This window comes from Manacus vitellinus, unplaced genomic scaffold, assembly GCF_001715985.3.
Source record: "Manacus vitellinus isolate BGI_N305 unplaced genomic scaffold, ASM171598v3 scaffold_83_pilon, whole genome shotgun sequence".
In the NCBI taxonomy this organism is placed as follows: domain Eukaryota; kingdom Metazoa; phylum Chordata; class Aves; order Passeriformes; family Pipridae; genus Manacus; species Manacus vitellinus.
The window spans coordinates 410,071-427,236 of NW_021940836.1; the positions used below are offsets into that span (position 1 = coordinate 410,071).

A 17,166-nucleotide genomic window follows, 5' to 3' on the forward strand; every position below is an offset into this window, starting at 1 on the left:
GCTAACGAGGTCACTGCCTTTAAAGTGGGAAATTCATAGCAAATGGGTACCCTACAAAGGGTCCTTCTCTTACCCAGAATTTGACAAGGAAGAAGGCATTAGCTGGCCCCCTTTCAAAGAGCTCCTTCAGGCCCCCTTTTTTCTCAGGGAACTTGTCATAGATCTGCCGGATATCCACTGCCTCGAGGTAGGGGTCATTGTAGCTGGGGCTTGACTGCCCAATGTGTACAAACAGGTGTTTGTTATACTGCAAAAAGAGGAAAAACATGGATTTAGGGAGTTGTTCAGTACCTTTCAGTACATACTGAACATTGACTGTTCTTCACAGAAGACTACTGGAAGTCAGTGAAAATTTGATAACATTTTCTATAAGAGAAGAAGAAATTAACTGAAATATCTCTGCTAATACCAGCTCATGCTGTTCTTTCCTTCCTATAAATACATTCATGCTTCTCTGAAGCATTATTGTTGGCTTTTTTCTTCCTATACTCACTCCTAAACCATTGCCTCATGCTACTGCTATATAGTCTGAAACAACCTGAGATACAGAGTGTTTCCTGTGACAGGTCACTTGGTAAAACATCAGTGTTCCTGTCCTATGAAGAGCCTGAAATTCCACAGCAAGGTACCAGCCAAATAATATTACCTTTTCTAAACTTTCCTATCTCAGCCCATCATCAAAGTGCATCTCAAGATGCAGTACCTCAAGGTTTAGTGAGACAGGAAAATCTTACTACTTCCACCATAGAAACCCACTAATGCAAATTCATCCCAGTTGCCCCTAGATTCAAGTTCCTAGCACAGCAGAGAAACATGTGGCTTTATGTGATCTTACCATCATCTGATTTTGGGTTCTATATTGGAATATTTCTTACAAGGCTGAACAGGACAGCTAGAACAGCCCAGCAGGAGCTTATGACCTCAGTGCCTTGAGCTCTGGTATGTGAACACCCTGATCCTGGAGAGGGAGACCAGAGGCACATTGCACAGAGCTGGCTCTATCACTATCTATCCTCTAAAAGAAGGATTTGTGGTGTTTCCCAAAGATGGCTTTCTATTCTCTGAAGAGTAATGAAGCAAGTATTTCCATAGACATAGAGTAGTGTAACAAATCCATGATGAGATGACCAGGAGTTACTTGAACACCAAAACTTAATGAGGGGTGGAAGTCAGGTGTATTTCTTACTGTGTCTTGGTCTTGTTGTTGTTCCAAGAATGCAGAGAATTCTAACATCCAAAGTTTGGAGCTAGCAACTCTTCGTCCTTGCCAAGCTGGTGCTGATGGGGAAGGCGAGAGGCCAGTAGGAGACTCAAACCCTAAGCACACAGGATTTATATAACAAAATTTAGAAAGAGAAAAGTCAGTAATAGCTTTCCAGTAGAGCACCTGATATCAAAGCTGACTCATTACATTTTCTTATGACTTCATTCATCATGCAAAAATATCATTCACAAGGTCTACCTGTGCTCTAAATGGCTGGTCAGTTACCCTCTGCTAAGACAGCACTGTCAGGGTAGGTAACGATGTAAAAGACAATCTACCTGGGTTTTGACATCAGAGAAAAGATGTTCAGTAATTTTAAAAGGACCTAGATTGAGCCCTAAAGGAGCAGTGAAATAAACTGCTTAGTATCAAAATGAAGTGTCACCATTAACCTCTCAAGATGGGGAAGCTAAGAAGGAAAAGACATCTGTTATCCCACTTAATAAGAAATTAGGAAGGCAATCATGTTGTGATGGAGAAAAGTGTTCTAGAACATGCAGCATGGTGGAAGAGCAGTAAACTTCTATATTCTGCTGAGCCAGGAAGAAAAAAAAACAACACAACCAACATAAAGCAAGAAAAAAAGTTTTGTAAAATAAAACAATATTAAAAAGCTCCAGCTCATTGAAATGTTGTAATAGGTAATTTTTTAAATTAATTTTCAGACTTTTTAAAGTCTTGACTGTTTTTGGAGCTGGAATATGATTTCAAAGGTACTACATTTCCTTACCTACCTGGTAATGGAAGTGGAGGCTGTACAGCATAAGGTTGTTGAGAAAAAGGTTTCACACTACAGAAGTACACAAAGAGAGGTGGTTAATTAAACAAACAAACAAACAAACAAACAAAAATATTCTTGACCAGCTGTTTGCACAGATTAGATCAAGTATTTCTTCTAAAGGAGACAGTGGCATAAATGTCTTTTGGAAATTATCTTTCTGTGTTGGCAAAAGAGGGTCATGAGGAGAGACTCAAAAAACAGTAAGCAACCAGGACTAGACTAATTAAGATTTCCCTGCAGGTGTTCAACAGTGTCTCCCACAAGATTTGTTTTCCTGAGATTCTTTTATCAGCCTCTTAATATGCTGGTGCCCATTGACTTATCCTTTCCTTTCAACTACAAATAGTTTTAAATTTATGCAGGTGGATATAGTTCTGGGCTGGATGTCTCTCAGACCCAAATTTAGAGATATTCAACATCAACAGAACTGAAGCTAGCATTCAAGACAGCTCAGCTTCATTTTTTTACACTACTGCAAGAAAAATGAAGATCTGGAGACAGCATCTGACAGCAGGGTGGCAGATACATCAGCCTCTAAAAGAACCTCTCACACTGATGCTTCCCCGTTCACTTTCTAGCTTAAGGTATAAAACCTACTTTTTATTTCTCCTAGGATGGCTTCCATTCTTTTACTAGACATTTTCCCCACAAGATATTTTTATAGTATCTGTTTCCTGATTTGCTCCACAAACATTAGCAACAGTACCATGATGGGCAAAGAACACACACCCTTTAAGGACACACTGTTTGTCCTTAAATTTTGCTTAAACTGCTCCTGGTAGGTTATGTGATAAAAGGCATGCCTCCACACAAACAAAGGAGCACAGGGAAACAACAGCAGAAGGAGCAACCTGAATAACACACTGACCACTACACTCAGGGCCATTACCAGTGAATCATCAGCCCATCCAAGGCTCATCTCCAGCTGTGAAACCTACCCAGTGAGCCAGCTGGGCAGTCTCACAAACCTTATACACTGAGAGGGGTTACTGCCTGGATGGTATGGGACACATTAGGAGTGCAAAGGAAAAGCATTTTGGGATTGCACAAGATTTGCTATGGGGATGTTTAGGGAGAATATGCCAAAAAAAGGTGCCAGTTGTCTGTGCATGCCCCACACCTTGTCAGTGCGGTCTTTCCTATCATGTCACTAAAGTCTATTCCTAAATGTCTCAGATCCACAGTCAAGGCATCTGCCTTACTACATTATCTTAGCATTTTATAGATCTTGTAATAGCTAATGGTGTTCCTCAGGCAGCAGAGAAAGCAGCAGAACCATCTGCTTTGGATGCTCACATGAAGGAATACTTACTCTTGGGAAGATCCAGCTTGGCCTGTCAAGGCTCCTTGCCAAAACTGCGAGAGAACAACATATAGACAGAAGTCAGCACTCTTAGGAACGACATGAAAAGCAAGGCTTGCTCCTTTCTGAGGAGCTGCAAGCTCCCAGACTTTTAAATATGTGACTGACCTGTGTCTCTTCTTCCTACGTTCCTGGTTTCATTCTTAGGGAGGTACTGACTCACTTTTGTTTTCTTTCTACACACTACCACTGTTGACATGCAAGAAACTGATAGTGGGCTTCAATGTTAAATATTATATATGGACCTTGTGCCTCCATCTCTAAAGCTCTAGTGATACTCACTCTGTTGAAAGAGCCATTTTCCCCAGGAGAGCTGGAAAGTATTTCAGCAGAAACCAATGCCCAGCAAAAGCACACTAGGCCCAACTCATAGTTTAGGGGATGTCAACAGGCCTCCTCCATTAAGGATTTTATGTAATGGCCATCTGTTTGTAATCTAAGCACTCAGGATGAGATTGGGAATTATAATCTTGAGAAAGGGTCAGGATGGTCTAAACTGTTTTAATTCAACAAGATCCTGTACTAAGAAAGTGATAAAAGACACCTAAAAACATTTCAGGCAGATAAAAATCCAAAGGAACTTATTGTTCTTTCACTTGTATCATTAAAAAATATATATAGTGAAACCTTATTGTTTTACATCAGTGTGGGCAAAGAATCAGACATAAACTGTTGAAGCCATATAACACGTTTATTTTACACAGAAAATGCCTTTTGGCCCATTCTGTCTGATGTTCTCAGGATTTTCCTGAGCAGGGTCCCAACACCCTTTCAAATACTCAAATGTCTTCAGCCAAACTCCACTAAAACACTGATTCACTCACCCCAGAAACAGCAGGGTAGGCTGGCCGTGGGAGACCAGGCAAGGCCATTTTACTATGGAAGGCAGTTGCAGAGATAATCTGGGCAGATGACATTGTAGCCATACTCTGCATGGCTTTATCTTTAGCTGCCTGATCCTATGGAGAAGAGCAGAAACCAAAAAACCAGTTACTATAATGATTAACAAATTGCCTGCTCTAATGCTGTATAACCAAGATTCTCATCAGCTTCCTTGCAGAAAACAAGCATCTCTGAAAACCTGGGCAGCAAATTCACCAATAACTGCCTTAAGAACACTTCAAACCATGTGAGTCTTTCATTCTTTACTATAGCTTCATATGTGAATTATCATCCTTTCTGAAATGCTGTTTAAAGACTGCTGAGCATTTATCCATTCTGTAGCTTTCAGCCACATAGCTGAAAAGTTTTGTTGTGGAAAGTACAACTCTAGTTGACTCTTGTGTTTTAATAATTGGTAAGAATATTCAATGGGAAAGACTCTTTATTATCAATTAAAAAAAAAACCTCTAAACACAGGATCACAAAAAGAGAATGTCATTATCACTGCAAAAAAGACTACTTTAATTTGGGACTGCATTAGTATCAGGTAGAGTTGATAATTTTATTCCCATCTCCAGAGAAACTTGAAACCTTAATAATCTCCATAGCACATATGCAAGGCAAGGACATTCCCTTTTTTATTTTAACAGGACTGTGGATTTACACACACTTTTATATGCAATTACAGTGCAACCACTAGTGAGTGATGTATGTATAAACCAAATAGCATTCTTCATTTCTTCTTCCAAGGAATAAATAGACAAACAGAAGCACATCCCCAAATTCTGCCTTTCATTCTACATCCTCTACAATTAATCTTTATCCTTCAAACACTCCACACGTTTATCTGTGACACTGTAATTACAATGGCACAGAAGAATTCACAGCTTGTAGAAACTGCTGAAAGAGGTACACTCTTGCTGTCTTTTCCAGGAATTCTCACTTCCCACTTGCATTCATTGAACTGCAGTAAGTTCTCACCCTTGGATCTCCATTCTCTCTAACCTCTCCAATCTATCTAAAATTTTCTAAAGTTTAAAGTCCAGGGATTCTAATGCATCAAACACAAAAACATTATGTGGAGGAGGCATAAAAAACCCTCAAGAATAAATGCTAATGTTCAAGTGGAATGATCAGTAGGAATGGGCAAAACTTATGTATCTTTTTTTTTTAGAGCATCTGTTACTTCTGTTAGCACTATTCAAGTGTATGAAAGGAAAACATTTTAATTACTGAGAAAGTTCCCAGTGTTCTCCAAAGCTATAGGAAAGTTTTTCAGAATCCAGTTTAAATGATGCTTTAGGGAATAATTCAAGGATTACCTACATTTTTTAAGGGAAATTATTATTTTCTAGGGGCTTTTTTCATAACGTACATCAGGACCATTTCCCAGTTGCTATTTATTTCCTTCCCTTACTTGCTCACTGGAAAAATTGCCTACCTGACATTATACATGGGTTATGGGAAAGATGCATTTACTTGTGGAGATACTAAAGTTAAAAGGAAAAAAAAGTAAGCAGGGAAAATATTTTACCTATTAATCCCTATTGTGTTTTTCTGTTTTGTTTAAATACCTGACAAACTGCTGGAAAGAGCATGTTTTTGTAAAGGACATCTTCTTTCTGTTTCAGCTAACAATTCTGTATTCATTTCACATGTTTCCAGGAAAAAACCAAAACCAAACAAAAATCCAAACAAACAAACAAATCAGTAAAAACTTTTACAATGTTTGTATTTTCTTCTTGAGGATGATAATAATATCACCATACCACCACAATTTCCCACTTTTTCCTTAGTACAGGTGATATGTATTAGCCACCCAGGGCATGGAAAAACTACTGACTTCAGGGAACGGATTTTTCTTCAAGCTTTACCGTATTTTCCATCTCTATCTGTTATAGACAGTGCACACTTGAAAAAGACACCCCAATTTGGGTGGAGACAGAAGTATTATAGAAATTGCTCTGAAAAGTCATCACATAGCTGCTCCGATCTCCAGGATATATAAGTATGAAAACTTATACTTGTATGAAAAGTGAACAGTGACAGAAGAACACATAGCTATCAGCAGGAACTTGGAAGAAGGGCAGCATCTTTCATGATTTCATTTCCTTGCTCTATGGAAATGATCAGCAAAAGCAAAGAAGTAAATGAGTCAAATTGGTGCTACCGACTTGCCTCTGCAGGCGGAAAGGAACAGTCTGGTACTGGGGAAGGGTTCACTGCAGGCAGCTGGGCAGAGCTCACAGCATGGCCTGGGTGGTGTAAAAGGACAACAGCCAATGGCTCCATGGAGCTCCCTAAGACACCTTCGTTCCCTGAGAACAAAACCAGCCGGCTCCTGTGTGCTAAGTGGAAACAGGCTCGGCTGACTGGCTTTTCAATCATGCCAAATCCCAGAGCTGTGACACACAAGGAACAGAATCAAGGTTACAGATATAAGCAGCACTAAAGCTTTTAACACCCTGGGCAGCTGTTGTTTCCTACTCGCTCTAACTTGCCTCTCAAGCAGGCCTCCACCTGAATTGACCACTTAACAGCACCACAGGTCTCAAGCTTAGGCAGCCCTACCTAGGTGCACTGAATTAGATAGTTGTAATTTGTGACTCCTTCTTTTTATCAGAGCAGCTGGAAACACAGCAGGCTAATAACAGACATAGCACAGTTTTCTAAAATGTGGCTGGGGATGGGATGGGGGGGTGCAGTCATGGCTTAGAGGTAATCACTGCTTGCAAAAGAGTTGCATGCACTTCAGCGCCGGTCAAGACTGAGTGCCAACAGTTCACTCACAGGACAGTCTGTTTCCGCTGGTGCTTAGAAAGGAATTGCCCAGACAGCCAAGAGGAAGCACATACTAACACCCATCCACTCAACAGTCAGGGTTGGAATGGGCTGTCAAGATCATTGCCACCTGAAGCACTGAAAATCAGGGAAGGCAACACCCTTCCAGATTACTAATTGCCATATCGAATAGAAAGGTCAGCATTCACCTTTCTTCTCTGGCTGTCTTAGTGAAACATAACAAGGCCCAGACATCACATCCTGCTCAGCAAGACCTTTTGGGATAGTTCACATTCTAATGGGGGACACTCTCTTGTGCAATTGTCACACATGCACTTGACCTTCTCAATATTTCTGGCAATTCAGTCTGAGCACACAAACCATCTCCCTGCATCAAATATGAGTGGAAATAAATGTCAAGAGGTATCAGTTCATTAGTGTGATCTCAGAGCTTTTCCTATAGAAATGAAAACACAGATTTTCTGGAGCAAGTAGTCAAACCATTTTCCTTCTCATTAGCCCAGGCCTCTTCAAATCAGGTCTGAATTAATCAAGGGGTCTATTCAGCTGGCATCACTTTACCTGAGAAGATGCCAGCTGGCTTATTGCTTCTTCTCAATGGACACCTCCACACCATTACCTCTGGTAGAGGTGGAACAGGTGCTGTAGGAACTATAAGGCTACCTTTTCCCAAGGCCACTGCAACACCAAGGACTGGTTACTGGTCAGCATTTGTAACTAGAAACCCCTCTTTCTCAGGTAAGCACTCTTTGCATACTCTTAAGTCTAAGGGTCTTTCAGAGTTGGATGACAACAGCACAAACTGGAGGCAGAAATAAGACACATGAAATTTAAGAAGTTATTGTTTCTCTATTCTTTAAATAGAATTGCTCCAGACGTCACTGATCTTCAACAATAATGAATGTTTGCATAACACTTCCTGGGAAGTACCTTTTCCTCTCCAGCTTACTACAGTTCAGTGACTAATCTCATGCATTTTTAAGGGAATGGCTGACTTGGGGGCTTGTGTGATAAGTTAAAGAAAACCCATCTTACCTTGAGCTTGGCTTGGATCTCTCTAGCTTTCCGCCTTGCCAGGACCTGGATGTGACTAGATACCTGCATTGAAAGACAAAATCCATTTTCATTCCAGAGGAATACTTAGTAGCTTCTTGTAGAAGTGAACATACTTAAGGCACCTTGTGCAATAGGGAGTTATTTAGGGTTGGAAGGAGAAGTTATGTTCAGAAGTGCCATGAAATGGGGTGGAGGGTGGAGGGACAGAAAAGATGGGCCATTTAAGGCCTTTTTCAGTTCAAATGCCTTTATCAAGCCAGAGAGCTCCTCTAAAAAAAAAGAACTCATCCTTAAAACCAGGGACTGGGAGTTCTGATCTATTTGTTTCCCAATCTTGGCCTCCTCTTGGGAGAAGAGAAACCTCAGCTGCTATATAATGACTCTCATAACTTCTCCATATCTAATGTGGGCTGAAACAAATCATAGAATTATTTAGGTTGGAAGGAACTTCTGAATGTCAGCAACCAGCCCCCTACCCAAAGTAAGTCTATGTTGCTCAATGCTTTGTCCAGCATAGCCTGGGCTGTCACTCCCAAATCACAGAGATTCCTCTTTTTCATCTTGTGCAACGGGTATTTTCAAAATCAGCATTGCTGAGGGTCTGTCTGGGCTGAACAAAGAGTCTTCAGGTAGAGAACCACTGATGTTCATTGAAACATTCACTAGCAGACCAAGGAAATAAAATTACACACTGTTTAACAGTAGAAAGAAAATTGTGGGTCACTATGTGGTTGGGAGACATGAGAGTTATAATCCAATTGTAAAATGCCTGAGCTGACTCTTCCCACCACTCTCGTTAACCAGTTCAGGACAAAAACCTCTTTCCAGCAAAGCCAGAAACGAACAACAAGTGAACAGTAAGGGGTTTGCTCTCATTAGCCTTCATAATCTCTAGTAGTCCAAAGAAGCTAATGCTTACAGGGAAAACTGTGCACTTACCTGTTTCCTTGTGCGTGTTTTCCCTGTTCTCAGCTTAATATAGCGGGCAATCAACTCATTTCGGCCTGAAACAGAGAAAAAATGCAAACACAAGTTTAGAAAGCTATTACCCCAGTGAAAAAGATAGATTGTATATCCATTGTATATCTGTAGAGATCAGCAGTGGGATGATTCCCTGTCACATTATTTTCTTTCTGAGAAAGGAACTTATTAGTTCACATGGCAGAAGTTTGAGTTTTATGAGCAGTCTCCTGTAACATCCTTATTGGCAAACTGACAAAGTATGGGCTAGATAATTGGACAAGGAGGTGGACTGACAATTGGCTAAACAGATGGGGTCCTCCTTGACAACAAGCTGACAACGAGCCAGCAATGCACTCTTATGGCAAATCCCTGTTTGCATAGGAAGATTGTTACCAACAGGTCAAGGGATTTGATTCTTCATCTCTACTCAGCACTGTTGAGGCAACATCTGGAATACTGTCCAGTTCTGGTCTCCTCAGCATGAGAAAGATGTGGACATACTGAAGTGAGTCCAGTAAAAATTTTAAAGAGACTGGAGCATCTTTCATATAAGGAAAGGCTGGGAGAACTGGGTCTGTTCAGCCTGGAGAAGACTGAGGGGCAGCTTTTAATCAATGCATGCAAGTACCTGGGATGGGAGGGAATAAAAGGAGAAAGGGAACTACCCTCCTCTGAATAGTTCCCAGTGATAGGACAAGAACCAAATGGCACAAACTAAAACACATGAAATTCTGCCTAAAAAAAACAAACAAAAACAAAAAAAAACCAAACAAAACCCCAAAAACAGAAAAAAAAACCACAAAAACAACAACAACAACAAAAAAACCAAACCAAAACAAAAAACCAAACAAAACAAAACAAAAAAAAAGGGAAAACCCCAATCTTTTTTACTATAGTGGTGGTTAAAGACTGGCACAGGCTGCCCAAAGAGGTTGCAGTCTCCACCCTAGGATAGTCGCAGCCTAGTGGACAGAATCCTGGGCAGCTGGCTGTATCTATCACTGTTTGAGCAGTAGGGCCAGACTAGGCCGCCTGAAGAGATCCCTTCCAACCAAGATGAGTCTGTCATTTTGTGAATCTAAGTACAAGAAAATAAACAACAATGGGGGAGTACGTGGAAACAGTTACACAGAATTTATCAGTGTGACATGATACAGTGAACTACAAGTCCTTTCTGGCTCTTGCAGGCAGACTATGCAGTTTCCATACACTGGCTCCCATGTATCAAATCTAAGCAGTCACACATTTTATTCTCTTCCTGGAGATGGAGGAATAAAGAGCAGAAACATAAAGGCAGCAGCAACACATCTGAACTCTAGGCTGGTTCAAGGCAGAAATCATGACAGGAAGAACAGGCTCTGTAAATTAATACATTTGTGGTGACCACACTAGTAGCAATACAGTATCTCAATAAAAAGTTGGGAGTGGGAACTGCAAGGCTGTGAGACATTTTTATATGCCTGCAAGTGTTTGCAGAATGAAGTAGGAATGAACTGGGAAGCAAAGCCACAACTATTGTGAAGTTTGTAACAAAATTATAAAACTCCAGTGTTGTCTATGAAAAGTTTATGGGTTGAATGGAGAACTTATACATTAGGACATCAGAGACATCAAAAAGCAAGCAGTGAAATCAAATGCAATATTTATTCCAGTGGTTTAATATTCCATGGAAAAGTTGTCACTTGTTTTTATTCTAAACTCTTATTTCACTCAGACCTGAAAAAAAATTATGCAAGGGAAGACTCTATGCTGAAATTGAGCGCTCAACCTTCTGGGGAAGGGCTGGCAAAGCTCCTAATTCCATCTGCTTCTGAAACAGAAGAATGTAAATGTCCATGACTGCATTTAAGCCATAACATGAAACATAACCAAAGCACACATAGGGACAGGAAAGCACTTTACATTTACAAATCTCAGTGTTTTCCTAATGGTGTCATTACAGCAGGTCCTTATTCCTCTGGGAGAAGAAACAGGTCTGTAGTTGAGAACTCAGCTCCAGCTCCTGTATACACAAATTAGGAATTGTTTCTGTGCCAGAAACACAATGCCCAGCATGTAACCACTGACCTCTTCAGTTCCCACAGTTTCAGCATTAGCATGGTGACATGCCCAGGACAGTTTGATGGCAGCAGATGTTATTATGCTACCTTCCACCTGGCTGCTCTTCCAACCCCTGTAACCACTTGCACAAAGCCGAGACCAATTACTAGCAACACATATCCACACCACCTTACTCTAGTGCCAACAATATTTATGGCTTTTCAAAGCCTCCATCTGTTAGACATGGATCCAAGTTGAGAAGTATGAAACAACTGAAGTGATTCTTCTCACACGGATGCCGACATACATGAAATTTCAGGAGTATGGTTTGACACACAGCAGAAGTGGGAAATGTGCAGAATAAAACAAGGTGTTCAAATGCTATTACCTAAAAAGAAAAAAGAACGAGAATTTTTGCACACCAAGGGGACCCTTTGAGGGGTAAGGGGAATGAGTTAGTGTAAGAGAGATGAAAAACTAGCCTTGAGAAGAAGTGGATATTGGAGAATTTCAGGCAAACTTTTAAAGGGCACATATTGGGCTATGGTGAAAATTTGAATATATGGGAACTCTCCAGACATTGGCTCAATTATGGGCCAGCCTTGAAAAACTAATTTCAATGGATTCTCAATGAGATATAATAAGTGTTAAGGAGTAAATTTAGCTTTGTTGTGTTTCCATGACAGTAAAAAAATCATACAGAGTATGACAGAGCACTATTCTGCCTCAGCAACAGAGGGTAGGAGTAATCTGTGTGAGAGGATGCCATGAACAGCTCTGTGCCAATCACAGTCAATTCCAGTCATCCCCAAACCAGGTGAAAATGACAATCAATCCATTAGAACCTCAACCAGTCAGAGAAGCACAAGCTACCTTTGCTCAAATATATTTTGGAAAGGCCAAGAGCCATTAGGGACATAAGACACACAACGAGACACAAAAGGAACTACAAAAGGAGACATGAGGATACATAGAAGGAAAAATAAAAGCTATGTAAAAAGACAAAATTGGAGAAAAGGAGACGTGGTAGGGGACATTGCTGGGAATGTGGCTGGAAAAGTCTTCTTGGAAAGAGGTGCTCCATGACAGAGGTACAGACGTACTCTGAGGCAACTGCAGCACCATGCCAGAGCAGACACAACTCTGAAAGGACTGCAGCCCATTGAAAACCCATGTAGAAAAGAGGAGAAGCAAGAAACAAGGAGCACCAAAAGGGAAAAGGAACTAAACAAAACAAAAAAAGCAGCAGGAACTAGCAGAAAGAAACCTTTATTTTATACAGTGATGCCAGCCTTCTGCATCACCCAGCATCTCAAAGAATTAAAGAGGGACTAAGTGTTAGAGAGGACAAAACAAGGGAAATAGGGTAGGAAGCAGGGAGCAGAAACAATAAACTGTATTCAAGCCTGGAAAAGTGGGAGGTGTTTCTGTAACTGTGCATTTTAATGTCTGTCTTTGACAACATCAGCAAAAATTGCAAAGTTCTCTCAGGCCATATACTTCACTGGAAAAGACTAGTGGGAGGGGAAACTTGTACAAATTGCAGATATTAGATGTGAGTACAGAAATTCTCTAGAAGGAAACTCTCCACAGAGAGCATTTAATTGTAGATCCTCAAATTTTCAAGTTTTACAATTCACTTCCCACTTGCTACCAATTCTCATACAGTCTTCCTCTTCCACAAGTGTGTCCTCAGTCAGAGAAAAACAGAAAAGTGGCAGGTTATATTAAGCTAATAAAGGTACTGGTAGCACACACAGACTACCACCCCCCCAAACCAATAAACAAACAGATCACTCTACAAAGACATTCATCACAGCGATTACTAAATATAGAACTACGCAAATTGCCAAGCCCAATAAAATGCAACAGGAACGCATTAAATTACCATGAATCAAAACTGCAAGAGAAGCAAGTCCTAATGTCTTTTGTTTTTCTTATCAGAAGTCAGATGCAAGCAGGTATTATGTGCCTGGAAGTCTGTAGGCTCACAGCCTCTGGAAAGCACTTTCTTTGTTTCACAACCCGGGCTGCAGGGTCAGCAAGACTAGCGCTCCTCACTTGGCTGGAACAGGCAGAGCTGTCATAAACCGTCAGATGGTTCATTTTTTAGAGCCATGTAAAGTGCCTCTCAGTAATCTGATCATATGTTGTGTTCTTAGAATAACTCCCGCTGAGGTCTGCCACGGTCACCAGAACCTGCCAACAGTTGTGACTCTTCTGTCGAAACCTCGCATTGGGTTTCACGGAGCTCTAGCCAACATACCAACTGCAGCACAGCACCTTTATCCTCCCTGCAGCCTTCCCCTTGGAAGCATGGCATGAAAAAAAGCAGTAAAGAGATACTCTCTTATGTTCTTTACCTCTCACTCCTAACAGATAAATTTCCAAGGGTATCAATTTGGCTCTCACTCTGTCTTACACTGAATTGCAAAATTATTTAGGAAGGAGTTGAGAAGTGAATAAGGAGGTTTTTGATTCTCCATTCTACACCTGTGCACCTTTCAGTATAACAGCAGACAAATGTCTTTTTGTAAGGAAAGGGGATAATCAAGGGAATTCCCATCACCATAGAAAGCATTTCCCAGTCCTACCTCAAAGCTTCATGATGGCTTTCTGTTAGTAAAGGTATATTAGTTTCTCTGCCTCTTGCAAACAGTATCTCTTTAAGACTTTTACTTCCTCACACCTGTTGCCAAAGAAAGTAGAAGAACCAAAAGCCTCTCTTCTGTGACAGGTGAGAGTAAAGAACTTAGTGATTTCTGCAAAATCCTTTCAGCAGGAAACTGCCTGAAAGTATCTGTCTTAGTAGATACTGTATCTTTTCTATATCCAGAGCACACATATGCAACTATCTGTAAGCAGTTCTTTAAGAGAACTACAGAAGCAACTATCCAGCTGTATCCAGTGAAAGGTTTATCAAAGTGAGGTCAAAAAAGCCATCTCAACTATCATTTCTATCTTTTTGTGTCACTTGATACTTCACAGGTAGGTAACTGTTAGTTACAATCAACATAAGCATAATGAACTGTGCATCAGGCAAATAAATCTAGACAAAAGAGGGAAGGTAAGGACACATCTTTCCACCCAAGATCAGAGTTTCTCTATGCATACAAAGCAAAACTAACTGCCAACCAACTCTTACCAGAAGGACACTTAAGACAAAAGCAGTGTGTGGTTGGTTGTGTGTGCATATGGGGCTATCTGGTCTGCCCCACCCATAACTCCCGTGCACAGCCTTACTTTCTCTCTCTCACTCCACTGCATCCTCCTTCCAGCTATGCTAAATGCCTTCCTGGGCATCAGCTGTTCCAGAAATAGGGCTAGATGTGTCAGAAAACAAATTTTTGTCTTTCTGATGGCTAATTCCATCTTTTCCTCAAGATGCACAGACAACTCTTACTGACAAAATTTAAGTTTAATCCTACTTTCATTAGATGTTCCCTTCATCACAAACCAACTTTTCTTACTAAAGCCTTGATGAGAAGATTTTGCTAGGTTCCTGTACTCAGAAGGTAATAAAAGAACTTAATACTCCATTATGACCATCATACTGTGACCATTTTCCACAAAGGAGACCATAAAACCATTTTATTGCACTGGCCTATCTTATGAAGACATCTCTGAATCTACCAATGCAGAACTTCAGTGCTCAATAGTCAGGTTCGAGTTCCCATAGCAAAATTACACATACTAGTGAATTAATTTTATATTCAGCTGGGAAAAGCAAATTTCCTCACTTTGATCATTTATTCTATGCTTGAATTTGCTCAGGATTAACCTTTCACAAGAAGATTCTCTGAGTTTTTATGCAGTCCCTACAGTAAGGGATGAACAATCAAAGCAAGATGAGCCAGTACTTCTGAAAAATATCAACAGTCAGATCCCTGAAAACACAATACTGAAGTGATTAGTACCATCACATTGTCAGCTCTTCCCCAACACACCTGTTTTCATCATTTGACTGTGCGAGTTCTGAGCTCCTTCCTCTTCCAAAATGACAAAACTGAAGCTTCATTTGCTGGGCAGAATGCACCAGTCAAGCCCCTCACATGGAGAAATGGCAGTCAGGTGTCTGTCTGAGATCTCTGTCATCTCTGTCTGAGTCAGGTGATCTCTGTCTGAGATCATAAAACTCAGTTGTCTGATTTACCAACTCATCTAAAGACTGCAACCCTCTCTTGTCTAAAAGGCCTTTTGCTGAAAAGATTAGTATTTACTTCTCTCCTTTTTCAATGTATAACCTAAATTCACAGTCAGACACACAAGAAACACTATCACCATTTAGAAACCGCTGTTTCTTGATGGTCATTTTAAGAGATAATAATTACAGACCCCGCAGGTTTGGGGAAGCATCTTATTGGTTCCCAACAAGGAGTGGAGAAAAATGAGAAGTCAGTCACTGCGGGTGTACTTACAGCAACAAATTTTTCATGAGCAAAACAATCTGAAGAGGTTTCCCACTCCTTAGCTGGTCATTCCTTCTCCATCAACTCCTGTTGATGGAGTACAGTTACCTGTACCAACTAAATGGAAGAAGGAGAGAGGGGGGCAGAGAGGAAAGACTGGCAAGCACCACCCTAATTACCAATATCAAAAAATAAGCCTACCCACCCCCATTTGGGTTCTGTTGGTTTTGTTTGGTTTTCCCCCATCAGCCTATTTATAATTGGATTGGTGAACTAGTTCATTTTGTGGTCACATTTACCGCAGCATTGGCACAACAGAGAGAACAGAGAAAGAATCAGTGCAGAACTTCTTAAACCAGTTTTACCACCGGAGAAACACCAGGAACTGTACTCCACCTAACCCTCACACTCATACAGGCTGGTAAAAAAATGGGCAAGGCACTTCCTGTGCTTGCATTATTTGTCTAAAGGCTAAACAGCGTTAAAGTGCCTTCTAATTACTGCCCCAAAGGCATATGGAGTTATTCCTTGTAAAGACGAGCTTTAACTAAGGTACAACAATGTATGCAGGCAGCAATCCCTCCCCATCAGCCTAATAGGAAGCTCCAGGCTATGTAGCTCTTCACCACACCTCAGTCTTTTAACAGTAGTTTTGAGTGCATAAATTGAATGTCCTCATCAGCTCAGTTTTCCCACATTATCACCTCAGGCCACAGAAGGGTAAGTTAATCCATCCAATAAGTGCTCCTCTATCTACACAGTAAGGGCCACAAAAGCAACAGAGCTCGGGCTTGTTGTGGTGCTTCCAAGTTAAGACTGACGAGAATCCTCCTAAAAATTATTAGATTCAATTTGGCTGGGAAATCCCACGATCACACCAAAGCAGCTGCATATACTAATACGAGTCCTTCATATGCTAGAGTGTATCAGATAACACCTGAAAGAAGCAATAACAATCCTACATGGAAAGGCATGTCAAACTAACAGCTTTCAGTCTCTTGGGACACCTGAGAATGACTACCTTATATAGGCACAAAGAACACTGTTGCCGGGGTTCAGAGAAAATGACTGTTGAAGGCAGCACTGAAACAACATTCTCCAGTTCCCATTAGTCCAAGTTCTACATTACAGACCTGGACATCCGCTAAATTCTTCCTTAGATCAACAGATGTCTGCTTCAGTAACTTCCAATAGCTGTAGGGCTTCTGAAAGCAACTCTCAACACTGCTTTGGTGACGTCTCCAACGACAGCAAAAACTTCAGCACCTCTCCTCCTCCTGATTTTGTGGTCAGCTGATTCTGCCAGTACCAATAGTACAGAGTTTCTTGCAGATTTCTGCCCCAAGTGCTAATTTTATGCATGTGCCCAGATGACAGGCTGACCAAGTACTCAAAGCTTCAGCCATGACAGAAAGTGGAGCTTAAAGGGGTCTGTGAGATCTGTGCAGATGTGCTGCATGACTAGCACAGACCATGCAGTTCTCAAGGCATCTGGTCTGGTCTGGCTTATTCCTGTGAGGAGTCATGACTGCTTCATTTAACACATAAAACTACACCACAACCCAGTTCCAGTGAAATGACTGCAAATTATGCTGCAGCTTCAAGA

General features: G+C 40.9%; 1 protein-coding gene across 2 annotated transcripts in view; it reads right to left on the bottom strand.

Annotated features, from left to right (window-relative positions):
- Positions 1-17,166, bottom strand: part of TEAD4 (TEA domain transcription factor 4) — a 51,232-nt gene that overhangs the window by 11,459 nt on the left and 22,607 nt on the right. For both annotated transcript variants that reach the window (XM_018085599.2, XM_018085601.1), the window contains 7 exons: positions 9,088-9,152; positions 8,128-8,190; positions 4,233-4,367; positions 3,358-3,401; positions 1,999-2,054; positions 1,187-1,317; positions 74-247 (listed from right to left, as the gene is read on the bottom strand). In XM_018085599.2, coding sequence (XP_017941088.1) covers positions 74-247; positions 1,187-1,317; positions 1,999-2,054; positions 3,358-3,401; positions 4,233-4,367; positions 8,128-8,190; positions 9,088-9,152 — 668 coding nt within the window. The remainder of the gene's footprint in view (positions 1-73; positions 248-1,186; positions 1,318-1,998; positions 2,055-3,357; positions 3,402-4,232; positions 4,368-8,127; positions 8,191-9,087; positions 9,153-17,166) is intronic.